The sequence below is a fragment of the Epinephelus moara genome, chromosome 6, assembly GCF_006386435.1.
Source record: "Epinephelus moara isolate mb chromosome 6, YSFRI_EMoa_1.0, whole genome shotgun sequence".
Classification (NCBI taxonomy): Eukaryota; Metazoa; Chordata; class Actinopteri; order Perciformes; family Serranidae; genus Epinephelus; species Epinephelus moara.
Genome location: NC_065511.1, coordinates 32,725,948 through 32,753,285, shown reverse-complemented (window position 1 = coordinate 32,753,285; position 27,338 = coordinate 32,725,948). Strand labels below are relative to the sequence as shown.

Here is a 27,338-nt window from a genome sequence, read left to right as displayed (position 1 = left end):
TGGGTCAGAGCCTCAGGTGTTTCATGCTAACATGTTAGCATTCCTCGTGCCAAGTGACTGTTGGCAGCTGGCGTTGTCTCTTGTGAGAGAGTAATTGAAAGCTCAAGCATCTCTAGGGAAAGTTTGCCTTTTTGTATTTTTTAAAGTTATAATATGTAACTATTTTGTTGAGTTGTGTACTTACATTATCCCAAAAGTTTCCAACAATGTTCAAACCCAGAGAAATCATGATGCACTTTTTATTTCTTGGTTGTTTTTTTAACCAGATGAAGGATTTTAGTCATCAGACATCTTGATCTTTAGTTACTAGAAAAACAGACTGAGCAAATGTTAGCGGTAGCTTGACTCTGGCCCCTGCCGTGCCAAACGGTGCCAAAGAAACACTGATTTTTTGGAGTTGAGGAGACCTCTGTGGATAATTCGTCTCGCAGTAAAAACCTCCTGAACGTTTGGATGTTAAGTTATCAGAGAAAATAGGTGAGCATACATCAGCAGGAGCCCCTCTGTGACGAGCTGAACACTATCTAAGAAAAACTTATTTTTAATGACCTCCAGTCACAAAAATTACATATTGTATGTTTAAGTCTGAATGATTTTTAATTAAAGTCCCAGAGGGTTATGTCAGGACAGATAACTTAAAAAAAACCCTGCTCACTGTAAGTAAGACTCTTCTTAAAAAAAAAAAAAGTGTAATCTATTACAACACAGTGTCATAAGTACAGTAATAGATAAAACATGACAAGAGGAGATTTTATAGTATCACTCAAGAACAGGATTTGTAGCATAAATCACCAATAACTGAGACAATGTGAAGAGATTTAATTTGAATTAAAATTTAGGTGTTTTTTAAGTCATTTCAACGTTTTAATTAAAAAAAGAAAAATTAACTACCTTTACTATAAATGTGATAACCTCATTGCCGCTTATTCTGAATTGCTCTGAAATGAACCTCACTTCCTTTAGAATGAAGAATCAATTAATAGATCTTTTTCACAGAAGTCATTTCACCTTGTCGTAGCAGGACAAAGCACAGGTTTTACTAATGACATCAGTGATGGCTCTGTTCCATTCAAGAGTCCTAGTAAGCTATGACAGTGACAGTGCACCCCCGAGCACGATATCACGAACCTGAAACTGAAGAAGCTACGGCCTTGGCAACACGTACACGAGTATATTAGGAAATGTAGCTTTTTGTTTTGGGCTTTTGTTCACATGCAAACTGCGTTGTAGGTCACTGAAAATAGATCTTTTGTAAAACTGTGTCCCGGGTGAAGATTTTCAGAAACATTGTTTTCAGTGTTGACATACAGACAGGAGAGTTTTTGGCTTGAGACGTTGGAGTTATCTCCTTTGTGAGGGTGTCACAATGAGGCAACATTTCATGCAATGCCAGGCATGACCAAAATATTGCTGACTAACCTTACCTTGAGGACTTTTTACATGTTTACTTAGAAAATGTATTGTTCCTCTTCCACTGTATTAAGGAACGGAGGCGTCAGATTTAGCTACAGACGTCACTGTGCCAGGTAGCCTGCAGGTAAAACTTTTTACAGGCTTCTGATTGGGCAACACCTTCTTCTTCTTCTTTGTGTGGCTTCAGGGTTGTGTTTATTGCCACATGTTGGTTTGGCATGTTCTGACAGCACTTCAGTTGTGTTTTGTGTTTCATTTGGAGGAAGATTTCTTTCATAACCGTGCTTGTGTGTAGGAGGGAAAAACCCCGTCTTCAGAAAACCCTTTGTCCGTGTTGACTAGGCCTTAAAGTAGTTAAGCCATCATTCATGTTATTTGCAAGTGTGCTTTTCCTACTGTCTTCCATTAAACGGCCTGATTAATGTAAACATGTGGATCCACAGATTATGTGATCAAACATTTAAAGCTATTTAGGACTAAAAAAGAAGAAAGTATGACCGCATTACTCCAGTTCTGAAATCTTTACACTGGGTACCTGTCACTCAGAGAATTGATTTCAAAATCTTGCCGCTTCTGTATAAATCACATATATCTCTGACATGCTTGTGACAAATGAACCTTCTCGGACCCTGAGGACAGCTGGGGCCGGCCTATTGACCGTCCTAAGAGTCAGAATAAAACATGGTGAAGCAGCGTTTAGTTATCATGCAGCACAAACCTGGAATAACCTCCCAGATGATAGACAGGCCCCAACTCTGAACACTAAAGCAAAAAATATTCCCGTTTTACACTGTCTGCTCCATCTTGCAATGACTGCAAACTCATTTTTAAACTCGATTTTAATACATTTAAAATAATCTTTTCATTTCTGCACCTCTTGTCTGCACTTTTGCTATTTTATGTAATATTTTTTAAATTGTAAATCATTTAGTAATTAATTTTACCTTTTATATCCCTTTTCCTCTTCACTCTTTTCTGTATCCTTTATTATGTTTTATATTTTACTGCTCTGTAAAGCACGTTGAGTCGCCCTTGTGTATGAAATGTGCCATGCAAATAGAGCTGCCTTGCCTTACCAGTTTAAACATACTAATCAGGCTGATGGTAATTAAGTCTTCTATTGGCTGGTTGTTGAAATGTGCTTCCTTATGCCTTTCCCTCTGGTTTCCATGGCGACTGATTAGATTATTTTTTAGCCACATTTGTTGATCTGTCATCACGAGAGGGTTTTGATAAGACGCTGTTTGCAAAATGTGCCTAAAGGAGTCACATTTCCCACAAGACATGAATGTTTAGCTGTGACAACTCTGATTGGTTCAGACAATACAAACAAGTCACACAACCACAGACTGACCACCACCACGCACAGAGCAGAATGAATAATCTACCTGGCACACATGGATGATTTTAGTGCCCTCATTGCTTATGTGGTACATCGAACATGTGTGTGCTATTGTTGCAGATGCATGGTATATATTCAGTGTAATACCATGCTGTGACTGTCATGGTTGAAGGGGAAAAACCAGCACTTAGTAGCTTAAATCTTTGAGCTCTCCAGTCTGCCTCAGTGCCCCCCTTTGTCTACAAAGTCTGCCATCTTACCAACAGAGAACAGCAGAGTAAGCTGGTCCTCCAAGCTCTTGTTACAAAAAGGAATGATTGCTCTTACTGTCAAAGTGTTTTATTGATGTACGGTGCTCCAACAGGCCAGCCAGATAATAGGCAGGCAGGGGGTAACTCTGTGGCATTATGTTGCCCACGACTGATTTATATAGGCAACATACTCTCTCTCTCCCGCTCCCTCACACTCTCTGATGTGATTTTACAGTAGTGACATTGATCCAGGCCCACTTTGATCTTGCTCTTAGCTGTTGCTCTCTCTCGCTCCCTCCCGCTATCACCCTCCGCTCCCTGGTGGCCAGACTCTGCAGCTTTTAACCCCGACTACCCCTCGTCTCATCCTATAAACCCTCCCATCTCGCTCCCCATCCTTCCATCGCTCCATCCCTCTGGTGGATCTGTAGATATAAGTGTTCTTTTGCTCGTCGGAGCCTTGGCTGCGCTCGTCAGAGTTATGTTGTCGATAAAACGTCCCGCTGCATCTCTCGGCTCTCCCTGCTATCAGCTGCAACTAACCAGGTGTCACGTACCAAGGAGGAAATTAGTGAAGATCCAACACAAAATGAAAGGGAGGCGTCGGGAGAGAGCCGAGGAAAGCAACACATCATGACATTTCATAAGCTGCTCCGCCACTTACTTTCTGTATCGTTGTGTCTCTCCATCTCTCTTTATTTGGAATTTTCAGGGAGCATTACCATCCAATAAAGTCCAATATAATAAATGTAGGAAAAATCCTCCAAAATAAGGCTGCACATTTTGGGATAAAATGAGAATGATGATTTTCTGAGTCAGATAGGATTTTCGCTCAAGATTCTCAGGGAAAACAGCTTTTGAAATTAAAATATTTATTGCATTCTGTTTTGTCTGGTAGCTACTGAAGGGAGAATATGATTGCGGCTGGTAGCCCTGAGAAAGCATAGGCCACATTCCCAACAGACAGTTTGTAGTCAGCTGCTTCACTGAAACGATGAACATAAAAATTGAAGTCAAAGGCCGGTCAGTTCACGAATCCTTCATTCTGTTGTCTAATAAGATTCAGACATTTTCTTTTTATCATCGTCCAGGAGGCTGTTTTTTTAATCGAGGAGATTCTCCCTGTACACATCTGAACATGTAGCACTGTGATTGAAAACCGGTATAAAATCATCCAGTGTGACCTCCACAATGAAATACAATGCATGTGCAATAAATATTACATCACTCAAGACAGACTGGGATCGTACGTTGGTGAATTGTATTGAAACATTTTTTTCTAATATAGTCTGATATTTTGAAACTTGATGACATATGGAGAAGCTACATTTTTAGTCACACCAAATAACACATTATAATGCTTACCATTCAGTCCAGTAAAATAACAGCACAAAGAACAGCCTCAAAAACAAAGAGACATTCAGAATTTACAGTATAAACTGGGATCAGTCTCTTCTAGGCGTCACTTTTCCAACACCGAGTGCCAATCCAACACTAGTGCTCTTCTCTCAGTTTAAAATCTGTATATCTCACTGTGTGGAGCTGATTGGGATCATTCTTCTATCTCATATGAGACGTCAAAGGGACAGTTTGCTCCAAAGTTGTAGTGCGATTTATCCGTGTAGATTGTTTTGATGTGAGCTGCCGAGTATTTAAGATGTCTGCCTTAACTAGATCTCACCTAGCTTGTGGTGCCGTTATCTTCAACACTCAGAAACTCACACCAAAATTATCTAGACTGATAAACAGCACTACAGGTAAGAGGAAATTTGTGTTTTTGATTTGGGATTGAACTGTCCCTTAAACACAGGCATGTCTAAACTTCGGTCCAAAAATTGTGGCCCACGGACAGATTGAAACGGCTGGCGGCTTGTCTTTTAACATATACTATGTGTGGCCCACACAATATTGGTTGATTAAGCAAGATCACTGCATATTTTTTTGTTCACCTCACAATGGCAGGAATATCGAACAGCTTGCGAACAGTTCAGTGGAAGATAAAACAGTTGCACTGTCGAGCTTCTATGTTGTTTTTAACCACCCAATGTTCAGTTCCATTCAATTTTATTTATAAAGCCTAATATCACGACATCCCTCTGACCTTAGGACCCTCACAGCGGATAAGGAAAAATCCCCCCCAAAAACACCCCTTAATGGGGAAAAAAACAATGTGATGCATGCTGGCCCTCAGGTATTCTTACTAATCTGGCCTGAAAAAGTTTGGGCACCTATGCTTTAAGGACACGTTATCATTTAACTTTAAGTGAAAAAATTCATGCGCCAACATTCGTAACTTCTCAACTGTAATTTAATGTGGGTCGATCACAACCAGCCACTTCTTGATCTACTTAAAGGTCAGTATCAGCACCAGTGTGTCAGAAAGGTTTACTAAGTCAAGTCAGTCCAAGTCTCTGTTATACTGGATTAAATTATACTGTACGTCAGTTTCTACATTTCTAGTCACTCGATGTACACGCTAATTTGTCACTGTGTACAAATAAGACATCAGAGGTATGATTAAAAATGATACTTTAAAGACCATTAATCCTCCAAGGCATGCGCTCTTCAACAAAAACTCACTCTTCAACTTTGTATTTTCATGACGTTCTCACTCCCAACTCGTTCAATGACCCTATGCTTCAAATTATGATGCTCTACGTTCCCTTCCAGAATCAGTTTTGGATGCGTCACTTTCCTAGCAGTGTGCACTTGTTTGCTAGAATGTCTTTCAAGCGTAACCTCTGTCGTCACAGGAGTCGTAGGTTCCACCACCAAAACTATTTTAGGTTTAGGCAACAAAACCACTTGGTTAGGTTTAGAAATTGGACACTGACAGTGGTCTTTTGGGTGAAAGGTGTGTGTTTGACCTTCCACCACGTCCCTCCCTCTTGCCCACCCTACTCGGACTTTCTCGCTATTTCAAATACGTTATTGCCACAGACGGGATTTCAACATTATTTAAAAGCCTGATGTAGTGTGCCTTGTGCATCGATAACAGAAGCAACATGGCTGCCGTATTTAATTCCCAGGGAATAAGAGCAGGTTGCTATTTCCTGATTATCCACAGCCTGAAACTAAAGCTAAAGTGGCCTCACACAGATTATTGTAGCGTTAAAGCCTTCTCATGCTCATGTATTGTATCATGGTACATGTGTGTATGTCAGAGACACACCCCCGTAAGTTGTCACTCCAAATCAAATATTAAAAGCGGGCAGGTGAGATGTTTTCGTGTCACACACAGAAATGCTTAATGGCACACACACACATGCACACATAGACACACACAGTGGGAATCCTAAAGCCAGCTTTTATCTCAAAGAAGTGATTTACTTTCAGATTACTCAAGATGCTCCGAGTTGCCCTCCCCCTCATTTTTCTCTCTTTCTTTCCTGCCATTATCCCTTCATCTCGGAGAACTTGCTTTTCTTTGGTAGCGTAAAACTCTCCAACCGCCTCCTTTTTTTTTCTGTCTGCTCCGTTCTGGCTCTCTCTGCTCTTTTACTCAATTTGCATTCACGCCTCCCTAGTGGAACCAAACTCATCCCTCACTCGTGTTCTTTCTCTCTCTCTCTCTCTTTTTTGCATTCACTATAAATATAGTTCCCTTGAAGCATTTTACGCTTTTTTTTTTCTACCACTAATACCCTCTGTAGGCTAGTAAATGATGTAATGAGAAAAAGTGATGAGAGGAGAGGAGTGGAGGAGGAGAGCAAAGGATGGATGTTGAACAATTAATCTTCCGCTCATGTTAGTCTGAAAGGAAGGGATGAGAGGAATGGAGAGCAGGGGGAGAAAGACAAATTCAGGAAGGATTTGAGGAGAGCGGTAAGAAGTGATGGAGAGAGGGAGACATTGGGAACAGTGTTTCGATCTTCATTTAATAATTGAATAATAATCCCCCTTGAGACATGACCTAGAACTGGCAAAGAGAGAGGCAGCATCAGGCTGAGGATGACACACTGCTGCCCCCTTGTGATTTTATGATGTCACCACTATAACATCTGAGTGTGTGTATGTGTGTGTGTGTGTGCACACATGCTCATCGGCGTGTGTATGATTTACAACTGCAACCTGTCTCTGTCACACAGATATGGGCCCGTGTCTGTGATGGGGAGAAAAAGAGGGCTTTTGGATGTCAGGAAAGAATCTATTTCACTTTGTCACACAAACTACACACACACATACACTCCCAGACACAGATTCAGACCTTATCTTCCTGTCAAGCCGAGTCTTTTTTGGGGTTGACGCTGATATATGAGCTTTGGGGGGGGAGAAACGTGGCCGGGACGTTGACGACTGACGTGAGCGCAACGTCGCGCTCAGGTTGATGTACGAGCACTGGGGTTAGGGGACAACGCTGCGCTGACACCAGGAGAAGGAGCTGTGGCCCTGGGGCCTTCAGTCCATACTGAAGAGCCAGCTCCGCATTCTCTGCAAGCAGCAGCCCTGCAGCCACAAATACACACACACACACACACACACACACACACACACTTACACACACACCTGCTTTGTGTTATTAATAACTCAATAACTCTCAGACAAAGATTTGTTTGACCTCGAGTTAACGCTGAAGCTGACATGCATGCATCCAGGAACAACAGGGTACCATACGATGATGTGAGGTGTCATGTTGTCTTCGCTGTGATGTATGTGATGTTTGTGTGTCTAAAAATGTTGCACGGACGACTGGGATTTAGAGCCAGTTAACTGCATGTATGCTAAATGTGGACCTTCATGTTAACCATGATGTCACACAACAAATAGCACAGCTGCATTGTGTGTGTGTATGTGTGTGTGTGTGTGTGTGTGTGTGTGTGCGCGCTATTAGAGAGGGCGCTACTAGGGTGTGTGATCATGTTGAAATATTAGTCCCATTTCCACTTTTGAAATTAAATATTTTTAAATACATTATGAAATGTTTTGCACATGAAAGCTGTGTGTTGAACATGTTAATTCATGTAGTTATTTTGAGTGTTTTCTGAGCACTGTGAGCGGCAATCAGTGCACGAATTGCACCATATAAATTACATTTATTTTTATTCATTATTGATGCTCATGGTTAATAAAGTTTCATTAGTTTCCAGAGGCAATTTAGACATAACACGGGCAAAAAATAATAATTTTTTTCACTTCAAATTCTGCAAATATTTTGTGATTTTCCAGCAAGGCAGAAACTAGGACCTCACCATTTTTTAAAAAATTCTTGAAATTACAATATAGCAAAGTGCAATATCCAAATTGCAGGAGCTGCAATAAAATGTGTCACAGCATGCCATTATAAATGAAGCATTGTTGAGCTACAGAGATGCTCTGTCATACAAATATTTATTTATGTATTTTTGTGTGAAAATAAAATGCAAAATGTGTCATTCCTTCTAAAATCATGACTGGTATCGCAATTAAAATATCTGTTAAAATAATGGCAATATGATTTTTTTTTTTTTTGGAATATCGTGCAGCCTTAAAAACATGTTCATTCAGTTATTTATTTTGTGTGTTTTTTAAGCACTGTGAGCTGCAATCAATACATAATTTGCACTAGATAAATAACATTTATTTTTTAATTTCATGAAGCACAAGGTTGATAAAATTTCATTTGTTTCCAGAGGCAGTTTAGACGTAATACTAGCAACTGACTGGCAGGCAAAAACAGTTTTCCCCCTCAAATTCTGCAAATACTTTGTGATTTTCTAGTGGGGCGGAAACAGTAAAGAACATGTCTAATTATGATGTGCTCACTCTAATTAGTTTGCCTGTGAAAGATGACAGATTTGTGGAAATGCAGTTCTTTTTTTTTTATAAATGTCTAAATGAAACAGCTTTAATTAATGTTACTGGGGAAAAGTTAAATGATGTGTTTATTGTTCAACTTTATAATTACACTCAGCCTGACTGTCTGCACTCTCTTTGTCTCTCTGTGTCCAGTCTGCGTAGAGAGGGCTACACAATGCAGGTGAACGTCAACGACTACCTGGACATCTACTGCCCTCACTACAATGACAGCCAGCGCATGGTGGGCACCGGCGAGCAGTACGTCCTCTACATGGTCAGCTACCGTGGTTACAGAAACTGCGACCCCCAGCTGGGCTTCAAGAGGTGGGAGTGTAACCGGCCCCATGCGCCCCACGCGCCCATCAAGTTCTCCGAGAAGTTCCAGCGCTACAGCGCCTTCTCGCTGGGCTATGAGTTCCACGTCGGACAGGAGTACTACTACATCTGTGAGTGTAATCAAACCATCACTGTGTCAGTACGTGTTACTATAAAGTGCCTGTGTATGTCCTTGAAATACAAATGAAAATAAATTATATTAAAAGCTTGCTATCCTTGCAGGAGGTCATTAAGAGCAGAGCAGTGATGTGACAAACACTCCCCGCAAGATTAAACGTGTTATTCTTTTAATGTTAAGTGGATTTGGTGATTAACTCACTTCAGATTAGTCAAAATCCATCCTCAGGTAATTTCCGGATAACAAATTGCTGTTTCACATCTAATCATATCACCCTGCAGTCAAGCAGACTCATCCATTTTGTTGATTGCTAATCAAATTAACTCACAACACCTTGCACAAATATGACGCCGTTTAAATAATGAACACTTGGCTTGTCATGAAACAATTTAAAAACAAATATGTCAAGCCTAGGATGAATGTCTCATGCATTAAATGGCTATATAATGAGCGCAGCACTCATTTAACCTACATTACTTGATGGGAGACGTCTCTATGACATTTTTTTTGTTGAGCTCTGCAGCACAAAAGTCAGAAGCTGCTCTGTACTTCGCTGCAATGAAGATGTCTCCTTGTTCTTTTGGTCTTCTGGAAGCTGAAAATGTATAGCAACTTAAAATGAATTTGGTGCGATCGGTTGGTTATATTATTTTACTTTAAGACATTTGAATCTGAAGTTCAACAATTTAAATGTAGATTTTGTTTTACCAGCAGACACTCTGACTTGTCACAGCAGGAAAAGCACAAGTGTTACTAATGGCGTTAATGATAGCTCTGCTCTGTTGTGACCCAGCAAGCCATGACAGTGTGACAGTAAATCAGCATGCACAATACCAGGACCTGTGCTTTTCCTACTGTGATATGTCGAAATGTCTTCTGTAAAAATGGGCCTCTTATCTTTCCAATTAACTCTTTTATATTATAGAGTACACTTAACTAAATTAAGACATATTTAGACTTCAAATAGTGGAGACTGGTGACACATTTTCAATGTTGCCTCTCTGCAGCAAGGTCATATGGCTGGTGTTTTTACATGTCCATCCTGTATCTGTATCTCGGGGTCAGGTGAGAGAACATCATCAGCTGTTTGCCATAGTGATGCCACGTGAAACTGCTATAACACCATCTTTAATGCAATACTAGCTGGATTCTGTCATGAGCAACCAATCACGGGAGTGTCTGCACTTTGTCATTTGTGGTGTACGGTGTAGTGTAGATTAAGTTTTGCAGGCTGCCATTTTTACGTCTCTGCACATGTGACAGCCATGGCTAGAGACGTCCTGTTTTAGCAAGGTCAGTCCCTTTCTCACGAATGGGAAATCACAAGAACACCTTGAGGGAATTTCCTTTCTTTTAGGACAAACATCTAAACGGACTCAACGATGAACTGACTAGAATTTGGTGATCAGAGGTCAAGGTCACTGCGACCTCACAACACATGTTTTTTGACAAGATTTTGCACAAATGTCCAATAGGATCAAATGGTGATGTGATGACACCAAAAGGTCAGCTTCACTGAACCAAAGAGGAGACATTTGATCAGATGTTGAATTTGTGACACTATTCTTGGGTGTCCATCTTGAATCTCTGCTGATTGTATAGCTCCTCTGTGCTGCCCCCTTGAAGATGTGTGTGTTTTAGAATATGTAGCTTGTTTGCAGCAGCATCTAAGGCATTGTCTACTGTCATGGCTACATATGAGTCTGCACAGACATGGATGTAAACCATAACTGGACTGCTTGGCTTAGGCATGTAACCAAAAGAGACAGTAATTATAGTTTAAAATCAGGGTTGAGTGAATACAAAACAAATTGTGGTCGGTGTTGATGGTAGCTTGGCTCTTTAAATATTGCAGGTTTGTGCAGGATGTCCCGTGTCGAAGTAGTGACGGTTCTCTGGGACCAATCAGTCACTTTGAACCTTGACTGAAGTGGTACAGAAACAATACCAGGTACTATCCACAACTTGTGTTAATGGAATACCAAAAATGAGTGAGTTGAGCCGTGCTGTACCATGCAGTGGAATTTTGGCATTAGAGTAAAGGTGTGTTGAAAGTATTCTGTATCAGAAGTTGCCCCTGAAATTCCAGTCCTTGTCAGATATGATCATTTTTGGCTGAACTCTGCTGTGTGTGCATCAATCCCTGTAGACAGCAAGTTGTTGGCCACACTACTGAACACTTCATGTTGGGGGTCTTGTAGTAAGACAAAGAAAGAGATAAAAATGATGTGCCACATTTGGTAACATGCAATAAAAACACTCTGACAGCCGACCACAGTCCCTGTTTTAGGTAGACGCTACTAGAACTGAACATACAGAGTGCTCATTTCACTCTGCAGTAATATGTACAATACAGTCTAGGCCTGACTATATTTAGAAAATACGGTTGTATGTCACAAACCGTGACTGTATAATGGCAGCCTGTGTGCTCCATTGCATCCTGGAATACCGAAAATAACTTAAGTGTAGTGATGGATGTAACGTTTCATGCTATGTGTAAAATTGTATGTTAACTGTGTTTAATGTAGAACAGTCACGTCTGGCTCATGTAATGTGTGTCACAAGGTCGGTGTCGGCTGATACTGATCCGGCGGTTCAGATTGGTGCATTACATTTCAATCAAGAGAGACAGTAGTATGAAGTAAAGATGATATTTAATACAGAATATGAGTGTACAGATTAACAGATGATTTAATAGAAGTCTTCTATTAATACTCCCCATGGAGTCTAGACACCAGTGGTGTTGGTGGCTGATGACTCCGAGGCTGAAGGCTGATGAGGAGTATGAGGCTGATGAATCTGCAAAGACTAGGTAGTGATGGGGAGGTGGAGGGCCCCCACAACGGCAGCAAGAAAGAACTTTATTTAAAATGAGGAGCAGTAAGATGATAGGCTGACAGAGAAGGTGTGTCGCTGTGCTATTGGTTGATTGTGAATCAGCTGACCACTCAATTGACGTCCCCAGACAGTGACACGCAGAGATAGCGAGTGAGCATGCGTTCAAAAGAAACTTACGACTTCCTGACTGAACTTTCGCTAGAGACCACGTATAGCATTAAACACATGTCGGTACACATGTTGATCTGTTGTATGTTTTGTGTTTTTATAGCCACACCCACCCATCATCACGGCCGCAGCTGTCTGAGACTACGAGTGTACGTGTGCTGCTCTACGGGTGAGTCTTTAGCTCTGTGTGTGTGTGGTGTGTGACCTGTAATGCAATGCTTGGACCCGCTTGCAGACTGTACCTGCACCCATCTGGCCACTCTACCCATCTGGCAGGCACAGGGCTCCCCACGAATCCTCTCTCACACACACACACACACACTCACGTACTTATTACTCACATGCATACACACACACACCGGCTGCATACAGATGCTGCATACACAATCTAAATACAGTCTAAAACAGGCAGAGCTATTAATACTCCTGCTGAGTTTCCCCTGCAGCATTTTCACTCACAGCACAGAACCCCCCTTTGCTTCTCGTTTTCTCTCCTCCTTTCTCGCTCTGTCTCTTTTTCTGCCTCTCCTTTCTCTTCCTGCGCTCCCTCCAAAGAAGCAGCAGCAGAGAGGAGCAGCTCCGGCTTTGAAGGCCCTCACCCCCTCCACCTCCTTCCTCTCCTCCCCTCCTCTCGACTCCCTCCTTCCTCCTCTTTCACCCCTCCTCCCTCGCTCCCTGTCAGAATCCATTTATTGCTGTGTGCGGTCAGTGGGTGGCTATGTATATGTAGTGTTAACCTCTCGCGCTTGCTTGCTTGCCTTCCTTCAATCTCTCGACCCTCTCCCACTCGCTCACTTGCACACACACACTCACACACTCACACACGTTTACACACACACACACACACNTCTTCAGTTTGATCTGCCTCCCCTCACCTTCCCTCTTCCCTCTCTTTCTCCCTCTCTGGGCTGCTGGCGAAGTTATGGCTTGTCAGTCTGCTCTGGGGCATTTCTAAAAAAAAATTTAACCCCTGCACCCTTGCCTTGCCGCTCTCTCGCCTGTTTCTCTCAAGATGTCAAGTTGAATCTAATTAAAATCTTTTAGGTTGGAGGAAGGGTTTAACCCGTGCTCCCTCACCCTCACCCTCCCTCTGTCTCTGTCTCACTCAATTTCCTCTCTCCCTCTCTCTCTCCCTCAGCCTCTGACGTGGATGATGAGCCAGAGCCTACAGAACCAGACTACACGCTTAGACCAGGCCTAAAAATTGACGATATTGGTGAGTCATGCACACACTCACTCAAACTTATACACACATGAAGTTGAGTAAGTATGAAGCACAATCATCCGGCCTGTCTGGATTTATAACGGCAGACATGGACTCATGTTTGTCAGTCAGATCATATCAGCCTCAAATTATGGAAATCATATGATTCACCCTATTCAAGCTGACATATTGACGTTAAATGATGATTACCCTGTTTTTTCGTATCTTCTGCAAATCCCATAAACAGACTTAGAACAACAGTGTGTCAGTCCGTCTCTCAATCTGTCTGTGGCGCTCAGCCACAAGCCCTGTTTCTGCTGGAGATGTTCATCTTTAAAAACAGGGCACAAAATCCTGCTTTATTAAAAAAAAAAGACTCACTCATTTTCTTAAACAGTCGCAAAATTTAGGTTTTAGCAAAAGTTATTAAAACGGGAGTAACTGGTAGATTTGTTGGGGACTATTTTCAGCGGTGGATTAATACACATTTGGTTTTCTAGCGACTTATTGCGGCGTCAGGATGGTGTATGTTGGACTCAAACTGAGCTGAAGCTTCATTGTAATAAGGGAACATGTCACTTTCAGCTGCTGTATCTTATTTATGTTTTGTAGAAAGTTAATACTCCTTAGAGGGATGAATTTATTGTTGAAAAAATAAAGAATAAAAAATGAGTACTGTGCTGATCCATCATAATAACGGCAGTTAAACAAATTAATTTGAAATATTCTTTGTGTAGTATTGATAACTGAAAATTATATATATATATTAATCACCTTTAAATCCCCAAACGCTTCCTGTCAGGTCGCGCTCAGCCCTGACTAGCTCCACCAATCAGATAGTCAGGACAGCCTGTATCTATGTCACAGGGTCAACTATACAGCAGTAATATGTGTCACAAAGTCAAATGTGCATTTGTAATATTAAGTATCATAATAACACAACATTTGTTTCAGTTATTATTACCTGACACGCTTAGGCCTCCATAGTCAATATGTGGAACGTCACTTTCTGTACCCCTACGTTCACCTTTGGGGGCACCCCACCTATAAAGAGGTGTCTCCTGCCTTACCTTTTCCCTTCTGAGAGGGGCTCGAGTTATATGGTCGTAATTGACAGAAGATTTTGTTTTTACCTCTTGCTGTCCGAGTTGTCAGGAATAAACGAAGATCACCACCAAAGATTTCCACGGTCTGAGCCTCTTCATATCAGCACGGCACAGACAACAGTAGAGTCCACAGGTTGCATCTAGGCCGACAGGCAAAACCCAGGGCAGCAAAAACTCCCTTAAAGCACTTGTCACTGCCCTGTGACTGTGAGCACATATTAAAATAAACTAACAGCCTCTCTCATTTGTATTTTGACAGCTGGACAAAAGAGGGCACTGACTGGAGAGATTGTGCTACTATGAGGCTTTAAAAATAGGGTTGACAAAATCTGAAAATGCCCCCCAGCTCCAGTGGGGATTACACACGTCATTTCATGGGATTTGTTGACAATAACACAAATATAAAATATCACTATCCTTATGATTTAAATACTGACAACATATTGAACACTGGTGTATGATGACAGAGTGACCAGTTCAGTGACCGTGCAGCATCAGAAGCGTCCAGCTAAAGTTAAATGTGCCATGTTTAGAAGAGACCTTCAGTGCAGCTAACTTCACAGCACCAGCTGGCTTGGCAAGCTGCTGATCACTGCTAAACAACTACATGCATATTCATTTCACACTTGTGGTTTTCACCCGGATATGCACAGAACACCAAGTTTCATGTCTTTAAAAAAAAAAAAAAATCATTCAGATTTCCTGTAGTTAACTTAGTGCTCCCACGTCGCCCTTATGTTGCTCTCGTCAGGGTTACACAACTGATGAAATCATGGGTGTCATGCTAAATCTGTTAGCACTGGAACTGTGTAAAATTTGGCAGCTAGTGAAGGGAGAGGCTGCGCAGTTAATCCATAAGTGACAACCTTTAGGATAATCTCTTAGATGATCATGTGGCTGCAGCACAATAACGTGTACAGCTAGCCTGGCCGAGCTGCCACCCATTACACAACCACACATGTGAGTATCAATCATCATCCTGTCTTGCTCTCACACTCTTCTCCAAGGTAGCCTGTAAAATATGGCGCTGCTGTTGTTAATCTGTGCTCACATGCGTGCCTCTGCGTAATAAATCAGTCTGCTCTCGTAACTGTCGTAAGAAAGCTCATCAGTGGCTGCGGCGAATGGCTGCGTGTCACACGAGTTTGTGGAGATACCTCTCCCTCACCTCTTTTTCCTCCCTCCATCATCCTTTCATTTCCTTTTTCTCCCTCACTCCATCTCCTTCCTCCACGCCCTCCTCATCCTCCCGCTCTTTAATTCCCGTCCTCCATTTTTCCTCCCAGAGCACAAGTAGGAATGCAGTGGAGGGGAAAGCCACCAAAACTCAGTTTATTCACCTTTTGATGTGTGAAATTGAGTTTTCCCTCCTTTAACATATTTTTTTCCCAGCACGATATTAATCTCAGGGTTATAGTGTGCATTAATGCTATCACAGTGATGTAAGCTGTATTAAAATAGAGGATTTTATTCCAAAATTATATTTGTTGTTTGTTTTTTACCTTTCCGTAAGCGCAGATTGGCGCCCATACTTTTGTTTGCCACTACACTGCAATACATATACATTCTCATCACGTATTGCCACCACTTGTACACCTTCCTTCCTTTTCTGCAAATAACACACAGTAAATGCAAAAGGTGCTCATTCCAGTCGTAGAAAATGTTCAGTTTTATTCAAGATCACACGGTGCGTACTTAATTACAAGCCACAGAGAAGAATATACAGAAAAGAAAAAGTTATTTCAACAAAAGACTAGCTGTATTGGATGTACTTGAAGAGATAAGGAATGTGAGCCACATGAAAATACTGTTAATATTAAGTGAACGGCTGACACAATAGCGGAGCACAAATTACCCCAGCTCCTGTGGGTCATTTTCACCTGTAGTGCTGTGTTGCCAATTAAATTAATAGGATAACTCAAGTGGTGCAAGAGGAAGTGAGGAAATCAGCAGGGAGCTGTGAAATGAACTGAAAACAAAGAAGCAGTAGAGTTTCCTATTCCCCTCCCTCGTTCTCGGTCCTCCAGACTGCCGATTAGACTCATCACATCATAGTTTTAATTACTGTTATTCAAAGTTCACGTCAGCACATTCACACAAACACGAGGCGACGCGCAAACTGCTCGGTTCAAATCTGCCTGATTACCGCGTCTGAAAATGTTTAACTAAGCTGAATGTTGCAGGCTCATATTGTAAACCACCCCGTCTCTCTCCCCTTCACTGCTCACAGTTTATTTCCTGGGCGCTGCCCCTTTCAATCAGTGTCTACAGCCCAACAGTGGTTCCCTCCTGAATACGGCCTCTAGTATTAGATTTCATTTAGATCTCATTTACAACACAGATGGAATGGCGCTAGCAGCTCCCCGTGCAGCCATGTGATTACTGATGGCTTTCAGTGGGAGGATACTCATTTACCAACCCTGTTGGCTCAGGTTACTGCATCTGACGATCAGCTCTGGCCATTAGTGAAGAAAATCAGAAGCTCTTTCTTTAATGGGGTTTATTGTAGCAATTAGCACTCCTTTAAGCGACAGTGTGCTTGGGTTACTTTGCCAGCAACATCAGGTTGGGTATCAGTAGGCAGGACACGGCATAAACTGAATGTCGTCTCCATTTTTATAACATATTTTGTACAAAGAAGTTGTGTTATATGTTTGTTGCTCGTGTGACATTGACCTTTCACTAAGCCCCTTTGCAATGGTCCATCAAGCTGTCTCAGTAAGCATGGAGCCCACACTGTAACTAACTGCACTCCCTGAAGACGTATTATCATATCTTTGGAGAAATGAAAAAGTGATTCCAGAGAGAAGCAGACAGAGGGGTCTACAGTCTGTGTTTGAAGGATATATCCAGGATGTCAAACTGACTCAGCAGCAACAACAGGTTAAAAAGACAAAGATAGTTAGAAGCTAAAGCCGAACTATAGGCTACAGATCACAGTGTAAAAGTGAACCACCACATCACTGCTGATCGCCACACAAGACAATGAATATAAAGGGAAACTTTGCTGATATTGAACCAGCTGTGTGGCATCGCAGTGTGTGCAGATGAACCGTGTTTGGCTTTGCCCCCGGACCTCTGCCGCCGGACGGGCAGGGATCTCCAGGGGGAAGTCAAACAACATTCATTTGCGCACAATGCGATGCCACACAGCTGGTTCAATATCAGCAAAGTTTCCCTGCTTCCCTTCAGACAACCATTTATGCTCGTATTCACACCTACGGCCAATTTAGAGTCACCAATTTAACTGATGTGCATGTCTTTGTGGGAGGAAGACATAGAACCTGGAGAAAACCCACGGTGACACGAGGAGAACATGCAGACTCCCCGAAGGGCTCCCCCACCCCAGGTTCAATGCTAATCACTGCACCACCGTACCACCATGTAAACTGATATTTAAAACATATAAGAGTATCTTATGCCTCCTCACCTCCTCTCTCCTACCATAACCTGGAAACTGATCATCCTCCGCCATCATGGAGGATCTTCGAACCCCTCAAATGCACAGTGATATCACTTATCCATACATAAACTACAGGATTTCAAAGGAATATTTACAACAACAGCAATAAATTGGGAGACACACAGGTAAATTAACAAATTAAGTGATTTATTAACTAAACAGCAATCAAAACAAGTTACACAAATTGATGGGAGAAATCTGTAGTTTCAGCTGTGTAGGGAGTGAATGAGTGAAAAAGTGCTGTTTGAGAAAAAGGAAACAATAAACACAAAGCAAAGAGTTATAGTAAGTTAAAAGTAAAAGGAAACCCTGCACGGAAACCAGCACTAACAAAAATTAACTTTAACTTACCATAACTATAACCACCAACACATGACACATGTTAAAACAAATTGTGCTCTTTAAAGAAATAAACTGTTCCCGCTCCCCTTGGTCTCCCACAAGGCCACTCTGCGCTGCTTTTAACTGAGCACCCCCTGGCACTTTTAGAAACAAATTTGAAGTTGATTGGAAAACCGGGAGAGGAGAGATGATGAAGACCAGGAAGTGGGGAACAGAACAAAAAGATAACAACATTAAGAGCACTGACTGGGCTCTAGACCAGGCCCTAAATGAATAAAGGTCTCTTGTATGTGTGAGACTTTTCTAGGCCTGTGAGAGATTTTCATATCCATCTATGAAACATACTGTAAGGTTTTAAAAATTCTTAAATAAAGGGTTCTGTGAACGTTCATCGGTCGTCGGTTTGACAGGTGATACAGCTGTGCAGCACGTCATGAGTAACTGACATTGCTAAAGACTGATTTCACTGAACCAAGGATTCACTTGGCAGCTTCAGCTCCTCTATCCTGGCTTCTTTTCTTCGCCTCCTCCGCTCGCATCTCCCGTGGGCGGGACTAAGACGCGAGGAAAGAAATGCAAGCGAGGGAAGCGAGAAGACACATTAACATGATGAAATTGCAGTTTCGAGCTTCCTGTTCCACTTTCAAACCACCAGCAGGAGGAATCAGCTGCTAATTAATACCAGGTGTGCCTGCCGATTGCTCAGGTACATCAATTAGGCTGGTGATGTCACAGCCTTAAATTGCATCTGAGATTTAAAATAAGCACCCGATGCTCTCAGCAACCTGCAATCGACTTAAGCTCCCGAGAGGCTTTTAAACCACAGTGAAAGGAAGGTTATGATCTGCTGGTGGAAAATGCTTCTTCTTTTGTTCTCTACCTGATGCTTATGAGGACACGACTGCATAATGCACAGTATTTCACAATAAAAAAATGTGACAGTGTGCAAGCATCATGGGGCGAAAATCAAATGGACTGTATAATTAACTCAACAGTTTCACTTTCCAAATGGTGCTTATTTTTGTTGTTTACATGCAGTCTAATGCCAGAGGGTGCAGTTAAATTACATATATGTACACCGTGACACTGTCAGATGCCAGCAGATGTTCACATTCACTTTTTAAAAAGTACACGGTTGCTTAGAAACGTAAAATTAGTTCATTTTTTTAATTTATTTTTATGAAGACCTTTTCAAACTTGACAACATAAACATTCTACATTCTATTTCCTGTTGGGATGTTTGTTAATGCAGAGGCTGACAGGAAGTAAACAGGGGCCAAAGCTGTTGCCCTAGCAACAGAGTAGAAACAAAAAGGTCTATAGGCAACCACTGTTTTTCGCACCAAGTTTAGTCACTGGCACGCCACTCATTTTACATGTTAAAGTCAATTTAACAGGCACAAAGAGGAAAACTCAGCCTCTAAAAATAGTTATGTACTCTCGTCTGTGGGTCTTTGTGGAGCTTCATTAAGTTTTGAGTTGAAAATCATGGGTATTAACCAGTCAGAGAGGGTCTAATAAAAGATGCCATTGTGTCAATTATGTCTCTAAAGTCCCTGAACTATACAGAGTTGCGATACTGCTGTTATAACCCTTTAATGAGGACATTCTGAACAGAGCACACCACAAATTATAACTTCTATGATTACCACGGAGATGAGTCAACACCTCTCTGACAACTACAATTAAAGATAATTATTTCATAAAGCGTGCATTACAAGACTCATGAGTTGCGTGACAATGTAGAGTGGATCCAGCTTTTCAGAACAATATGTAAAACACAGTGTTTTGGGGTTTTAAATGGTCATATTTGATATGTTGTTTTAAATGTGTCATTAGCTTGTTTGCTCAATAATAAATACATGCATAATGTATTGTGTCATATACATTTTTACATTTTAGCTCAGTAAAAACACACACTCTCTCACATACACACAGACTCTTATAAACACAATCAGAGACTAAGATATCTCCTTGAACTTGTCAACATGACATTCAAATTCATAGACGCCTCTAGGTGTCTAAGTTTCCTAATTATCAGGCGGATGTTGCCTGCGTTTCTGCTCCAAAATGTGGCACACACACACACTTTCATTTGTAACACACAGTCCTCTTGTGTGAGCTGACGTTTGGTGCGGGAGCATGTCAGAAGCTCATGATGCACGTCACATGTGTTCTGCACAAGTATGCCAAAAACATGCCAATAATTATGTGTTTATCTGTGACAGACAGTGAGTGAGAGACAGTGTGTGCGTGCGTCTGTGTGTGTGTGTGTGTAGATGTGTAATGAGGCGATTAGTAGAGTCACACGTTAGAACCAGTTTTGCGAGATGCTCCACAGTCTGCTGTTTGTGTCTTCAAAACCACACTGCTCTGTCAGTCAGCGCCGGAGTAACAGCGTCCCGACCCCTCGGCTCCATGCTCGGTTACAGAGCGGTCAAAGCATTTAACCTGAGCTCCGCTGCTGCATAGACCTCATTAGGTTGGCCAGCAGAGCATACCAGAAGAGGCCATCTCTAAAACCAGGTGTCAGCTAGTCATTACTCTGCTGTCTGACCCACAGAGCAGTTGGAAACATTCTGGAGCGTAGATACGGCGCTGCGTGGAAACACTGAGAATATCCCCACTTCACTGCGATGCAATTGGAGCTTTAACACAATAGCTCCTAATCAGCATCAGCCGTCCCATGTACAGACAGAAAATTGTGCTTCTGTCTGGTCTCCAGTCTCATTAATCAAGTGACTACAGAGGGTGTGTCTGGCCGCACGTGTGTCTCATAAGTGTAGGCGTGAAGCCAACTGTCTGGTGTTTTTGTACACGGGCTAGACATCAACACTCAGCGTGGAGCTCGCAACAAAAGGCCGCAAACTATTTTTAGGGCATCACCAGGTGTACATGGAGGGGGATTGGGGCAGGGGGGGTTACAGTATATACAGTGCGCCCTTGTGTTAAAGTATGCACGTGTGTGAGTGGGAATTATTAGAACAATGAGAGCTGTCTGGTAACAGCTGCAGCAGTCTGCCATGGCACTGCTGTCGTGTTGTCTTTGGAGCAGACTGAACATTTTTCCTTTTTTAATAACACATGCTCATTAAGAAACAAGTGGATCCACTGATATTTAAAGGGACAGTTCACACCAAAATCCAAAATACATATTTTTCCTTTTACCTGTAGTGCTGTTTATCAGTCTAGATTGTTTTGGTGTGAGTTGCAGAGTGTTGGCGATATCGGTCGTAGAGATGTCTGCCTTCTCTCAAATATAATGGAACTAGATGTCACTAGAATTGTGGTGCTCAAAGCACCAAAAACATACATTTGTTAAACTAAAAAGCAGTGTCACTTTTAGGAAATCATGACCCAGTTATTCAAGAGAATCCACTGTTCACTTGTTGTGAGCAGCTTCATGTAGGAACTATTTTAATTCTACAGAACTACACTCATCACCGTGCAGAAGGGAGTGTGCATCATACTGCTAGCTCACCTTGCACCACTGAGCTAGCTAACGTTACAGCTCGGCCAAGGAGGACGCCTTTGATGTTTACGTCTCTTGTCCATGAGTAGATGCCGTGATACTATTGGTGGATGCACTTAGGTAGAAAGAAAATAGGTCCTACATGAAACTGGGTGATGATTTCTGTAAAGAGACATTGCCGTTGAGTTTTTCAAGTGTATGTTTTTGATGCTTTGAGCACCACAAGCCGAGTGCTATCTAGCTCCATTATATTTAAGAGAAGGCAGACATCTCTACGGCTGATATCTCCAACACTCTGCAACTCACACCAAAAACAATATAGACTGATAAACAGCACTACAGGGAAGACACAATACGCATTTTTGATTTCAAGGTGAACTGTCCCTTTAAAACGTATTAGAGTAGAGTCGTCTACAGCCTTTAAAAACTGAGTCGTCTACAGCCATCTTTATTCTATATGAAAATGTTCTACTGTATATTGGCCTCTATCCATTCTAGCATACCCAAAAAGTTCTGTCAAGCCAGGTGCACCTAAAGAGGCTAAAAAGAATGTACCCCAAATAACACCTGAGTGGACACCATCCCTTTATTTCTATTACACTCCTAGTTACATTGTGCATGTGTCACACCCCATAGCTCACCTGGGGTCCCAGCTTTCATTTAATAGACTGAAAGACGCCAGGAAAAGGTATCAGCAGCTAATTGATACCAGGGGTGCCAGCTGATTGCTCAGGTGCATCAGTTAAGCTGACGATGTCACAGCTCTAAACTGCTTCTGAGATTGAGAATCAACACCCAAAGCTCTCAACAACCTGCAATCGACTTCAGCTCCCTAGAGGCTTTTAAACCAAGGTTTTAATGAAGGTTTATATCTGCTAGTAGCAAATGCTACTGATGCTTATCAGTGATGTCAAAGTATATGACCTGGAACAACATTTAACAATGCAAAAATGTGACAATATGCATCATGTGGTGTAAAGAATGGAGTGTTGCAGGGTGACTGGGAGTGTGTCTCTTCATTAGAACAATAACTCTGGTAACAGCTGCAGATTTTAGTAGGAGTGTGACTTTGTGCTGTAAGCTGCCTTTTTTTTTTTCATTATAAAAAAACAAGTGTTTTAGTCAAAGCTGTGCTGTGTAAGCAGATTATAGCTCAATTAGAAGCACAGATAAACTTATCTCTTTTTTCCTTGTTTTCCTTTCAAGTTTATCAAGTGCAGAAAAAGCCTCCGCTAGCATTGTAATGAGACGATATAAAGACATCACTCTCTCTCATTCTCTCCCCCCTTTTCTTTCTCTCTCTGTTCTTTCAGATGAATTTAACCCCTTTGTTCCCAAGCTGGAGAAGAGCGTCAGCGGAAGCAGCCCATCCAGGGATCGCCTTCTCCTCACCGTGACGATGCTCCTTCTGGCCGCTCTCTTCATCTCCTAGCAACGGCCATCCCATCAGCGTCACCATGCCAACTAGCCTTGGGAGGGTGTACAGTATCAGCGGGTGGGAGAGTTGAGGAGGGGGAGGGAGGGGGGGAGTCAGGAGGAGAGAGAGGAGAGTTGCAACACCACAAATAGAGCAGAAGGCAAGAGGAGCAAGAAATGAGAGTTTTCAAGCATCACAGTGTGTGTGTGTGTGCGTGTGTGCGCGTGTGTGTTTGTACAGCTGTGTGTTTGAGTGGAGTGTGGTTTTGGTGGAGTTGAAAGACCTTCAGGCACTCGGTGACACAGACTGAACCGTGTGTTCCATTAAAGTCAGCCTGTGCATACAGATGCAGGTGTGTGAGCGTGTGTCTGTGTGTGTATGTGTGTGTCTGAACAAGCCACAGGTTGAGCGTGTTGAATCATGCACACCACACAAAGCATTTATACAACAGGAGAGGTGGGGCTGAAGTCCAAGTAAAAGAAAAAAAAAAAAATAGAAGACGAAAAAGCATCAAATCCACCCACCCAATTGAAAACCATTTGAAGACTTTCCCCTGGATCTGATTGGCTGAAACACTTCCTTAGGGCTAGTTGCCATAGTTTCTTGCAACAAGAATTAAACTGAACTCAAATGAACTGAATCAGATAGATTTCATCAGAACTGAACTGAAATTGCCTTTTTTTGTTGTTGTTGTTATTGTTGTTGATGATCTTGATGCTGGGAACTTGTCCCAGTCCACGGACGGGGGGCAAAAGGAACCAGCTGACAAACTGCGCAGGTCCTGTGTAGGAGACTAGTCAAAGTAGCTGATAGTTCATAAACGCACCCTGGGACTCCAGACGCCAGTGTTTTAGTTGTCATATCAACCATCTGCTGTGTCATCCTGTGTTCACCATCAGTCTCCAGCACTAATGAAGGCAATAGGGCTGGACGGGGTCGGGAGGGGAATTCAAAGCATTTAAACGATGAATCATTCACTTAAAGAAAAGAAAACGGGGATTTACTGTAGATGTGCCATTGACACAGAAACCGCAAGGGTTTGTTGATGTTATTAGTTGCCGTGTTACTTTTCTGTCCTGTCTTTGAAGTAGTCGGTTAGTCCTCTGTCATCTCCGAGGTTAACGAAGCACACGATGGCTACGGAGCAGCCATGGATACACTCAGCAATACAGCCCTCCTCTCAGCCGACTGCAGGCCGTCTGGAGGAGAGCAAGAGGAGGAAGCGCGAAGGACAGTCACTCCCCCATGCATCTACGCCCAGGCCCAGTCCCGGACAATAAGAAACTCTCCACTGATCAGTGTTGGTGTAGCAGCCTGCTCCACCAATCTCATCTCTGTAAACCCATCCGTCAGATGCCACATGTAAACGTTTTCTGTTGCTGTGTGAGTGTTTGGTGCGTGCTTGAAAGAGCCAAACATATGTGTGAGTGTGCCACATGCGCGTGTGTGTGTGTGAGAGTGAGAGAGAGTATTTTAAATGGTACTAACAGCCTGAAAATACACCCACATACTGTACATCTTATAAGTATGAAAATGCAAAATAAAAAAAAAAAATCAAAACACAAACTAAAGCAACAAGTAATACATACAAACCAAGTGCTTTGGTGGGGAGGTGCGGCAATTCAAAACTCAAACAACTGTACCAGTCGGTTGCTTCAGAATAGCGTTTCCATAGCAACTAGCACCTTATTCACCATGGTTACCCCACCCTGCCAACGATGGACTCTAGTAGGGCATGGCTTATAGTAGCTGATAACAATGATGAAGGTGAAAATGATTATAATGATAATGAAGGTGACGATGATGGACTGCAAGCCGACAGCTGGCCGAACCGGGTCACGCAGCGGCTCACCCACCGGCACGTGAGGCGTTCAAGTACTTGTGTAAATGTCAAACGGACAACAGAATGGAATAACAAACTGTCTTGAAATTTGCCAAGGTGAAATGTGATGTAAGCATTTTTACAAACTTGAAGCTCAGTTTCCTTGTGGTTGTTTTTATTATGTTTTTTATTGTTTTGTTGAGTTTGCTGTGGTGTATTTTTGGTTATCTTGAGGGGGAAGACGGGGGTTTAAAAGCTGGAGAATTGGGTGGGTTGAGCCATACGTAAACTTGGGCTGCACTCTGTGAGTCTCTTACTTTAAAGTTAACTTAGTATGATTTCAAGAAAGATAAATATATAGACAAATCATATATAGTAGCTGTGGTTCCCATCTGTTTTGGCTCGTGACCCCCTTAAAGGACACTTCACCAATTAAATACAGTGGGATGAGTTAACTTGTCACAGGGAATATTATTCAAACAGTTGTAAAATGCCTTCAGTTCTGGAGTGAATAAAATCCTGATGATGACACTAGGGTTAATTTGGATTGGAGTCAGTGACCAGTTCAACAAAGTGATGATCATACTTTAGCTTTGTTCAACTTGCGCAACACCTCTGTAGATGGCGTGTGGGAGTGAGTTTGCATTAAACGCGTTTGTTGCAATATGCTCCGAAGCACCAGGGGATGCACAAACATGATCTTCTGGAAATAAGCAAGAAGTCAAAGAGGAAGAATGTTACGTGAAAACTAGGCTGCCTGGCAACTGTATTACACACTGTAGTCCCGCCAAACAACACATTTGTGTGCTGTCGCTTCCCTCGAAAGTCGAAATTGTCATACGGCTTTGTTTCCCCCTGAGTTGCCACTTTTTCCATGACCGCCATGTCTCATATTCTTCCACACACTGCGGCAAAAAAGCCTCTTCTTTCCTTTATGGTGGCTATTTCTTTCCAATAAGCTAAGGCCATTTGACTGTCCTTGTAATCTCTCAATGAAGAGTCGTAGAGATGTCTGAAGAGGCAAATCTGTTTGACTAGTCTGCCCTATTGAAATGAAAAGTTAAGCCTGTGCAAGGGGCGTTAAGTCTAAAAACTCAGAGGTTCACAACTGCAACAACTTTCAGAGCATTTGCGCTTCATGCAAAGGGATGATTACATCATTTTCTTGCACGCAAACTACATAAACCTAGATTTACCCAGTAATTCCTAAGGTAAGCTGGAAACTAGTGTTGCGTCCTTGTAGGGGGTCTGGTCCACCATGTTGGGAGCCACTGATATATAGGATTTTATTCTAAATTCAGGTATTTTTTACATCATTGTGTGCTCGTAGTTTGAGAATAATGTGGCTTTTTTCCAAAGTCAGTTTGCTAGATTATTTTCTCAAAACTTTGGACAGCAAAAGCCCATGTTTTTAAATTTATAGAAATGTAAAAGCGCTCTTGTCACCTCAACAAGGAACATGTAGTTATGATACAGTCTGCAAAGCAGCCCAGGTGTATTTATGGCTCTTGGTGGGAGGGCGATGTAGGAAGGGTTTTGGGTTCTAGTGTGGAGTGGGAGGGTTGAAGAGCTGTGCGAGAGGGTAAATCACTCTTCAAGAAGTTGCACTTAAGAACTTAGACACGAGAGCAAGAAAGTGTGTGTGTGTGTGTGTGTGTGTGTCAGGGAGAGTAAGAATCAAAGCTCATTTCTGTTAATCACTTCATGTCTGTGTGCAGGAGCTTTAGGGTGAGACACTGTCTGTCTTTGTGTGTGATGGTGTCAGTATGTGTGTGCGAGTGAATGAATGGGTGAGCGAGTGAGCAACAGTCTCTTTGTTTCTGCTCTTCCCATGTGTGCATGAGCGAGCGCGAGTGTGACCGATTGTTGTCTGGCAAAACAAAAAAAAAAGCATTTAATAGTGTTGGAAACAACAGTTACAATCATGTTTACCTTCGACTGGAATGACTTTAAATGAACTTGAAAATAAACTGTAAACTGAACAAACCATAACAGAGGTTATAACAATGATCATGATAACAAAATAATAAGCTTACAAATCTTACTTTTAACGAGATGTGTGTTCGGCTCTTTATTTTCCTCCCTTCTCTAATCCCCCCCTCGCCCTCCCTGCTCTGTCTGTCTTTGAGGATCTGAAAAACAGGGAACAAGCATGGAGCTAATCCAAGACAACAGATGGAGGGGGTTGCAGGAAAGGTTTTACCTGGTATATTCAGTTCTCTGTAGATAATGTTGTTTGGGAGCTCACAGATGTGATTTTCCATATCAAAG

General features: G+C 42.1%; 1 protein-coding gene across 1 annotated transcript in view; it reads left to right on the top strand.

Moving 5' to 3' along the window:
* efna3b (ephrin-A3b) overlaps positions 1-27,119 on the top strand; it is a 78,225-nt gene extending 51,106 nt beyond the window's left edge. The window contains exons 3-6 of the mRNA XM_050047269.1: positions 8,935-9,227; positions 12,345-12,410; positions 13,380-13,457; positions 23,142-27,119. Of these exons, the coding sequence (XP_049903226.1) occupies positions 8,935-9,227; positions 12,345-12,410; positions 13,380-13,457; positions 23,142-23,260 (556 nt within the window). The 3' untranslated portion in view covers positions 23,261-27,119. The remainder of the gene's footprint in view (positions 1-8,934; positions 9,228-12,344; positions 12,411-13,379; positions 13,458-23,141) is intronic.
* Positions 27,120-27,338: the final 219 nt, after the last annotated feature.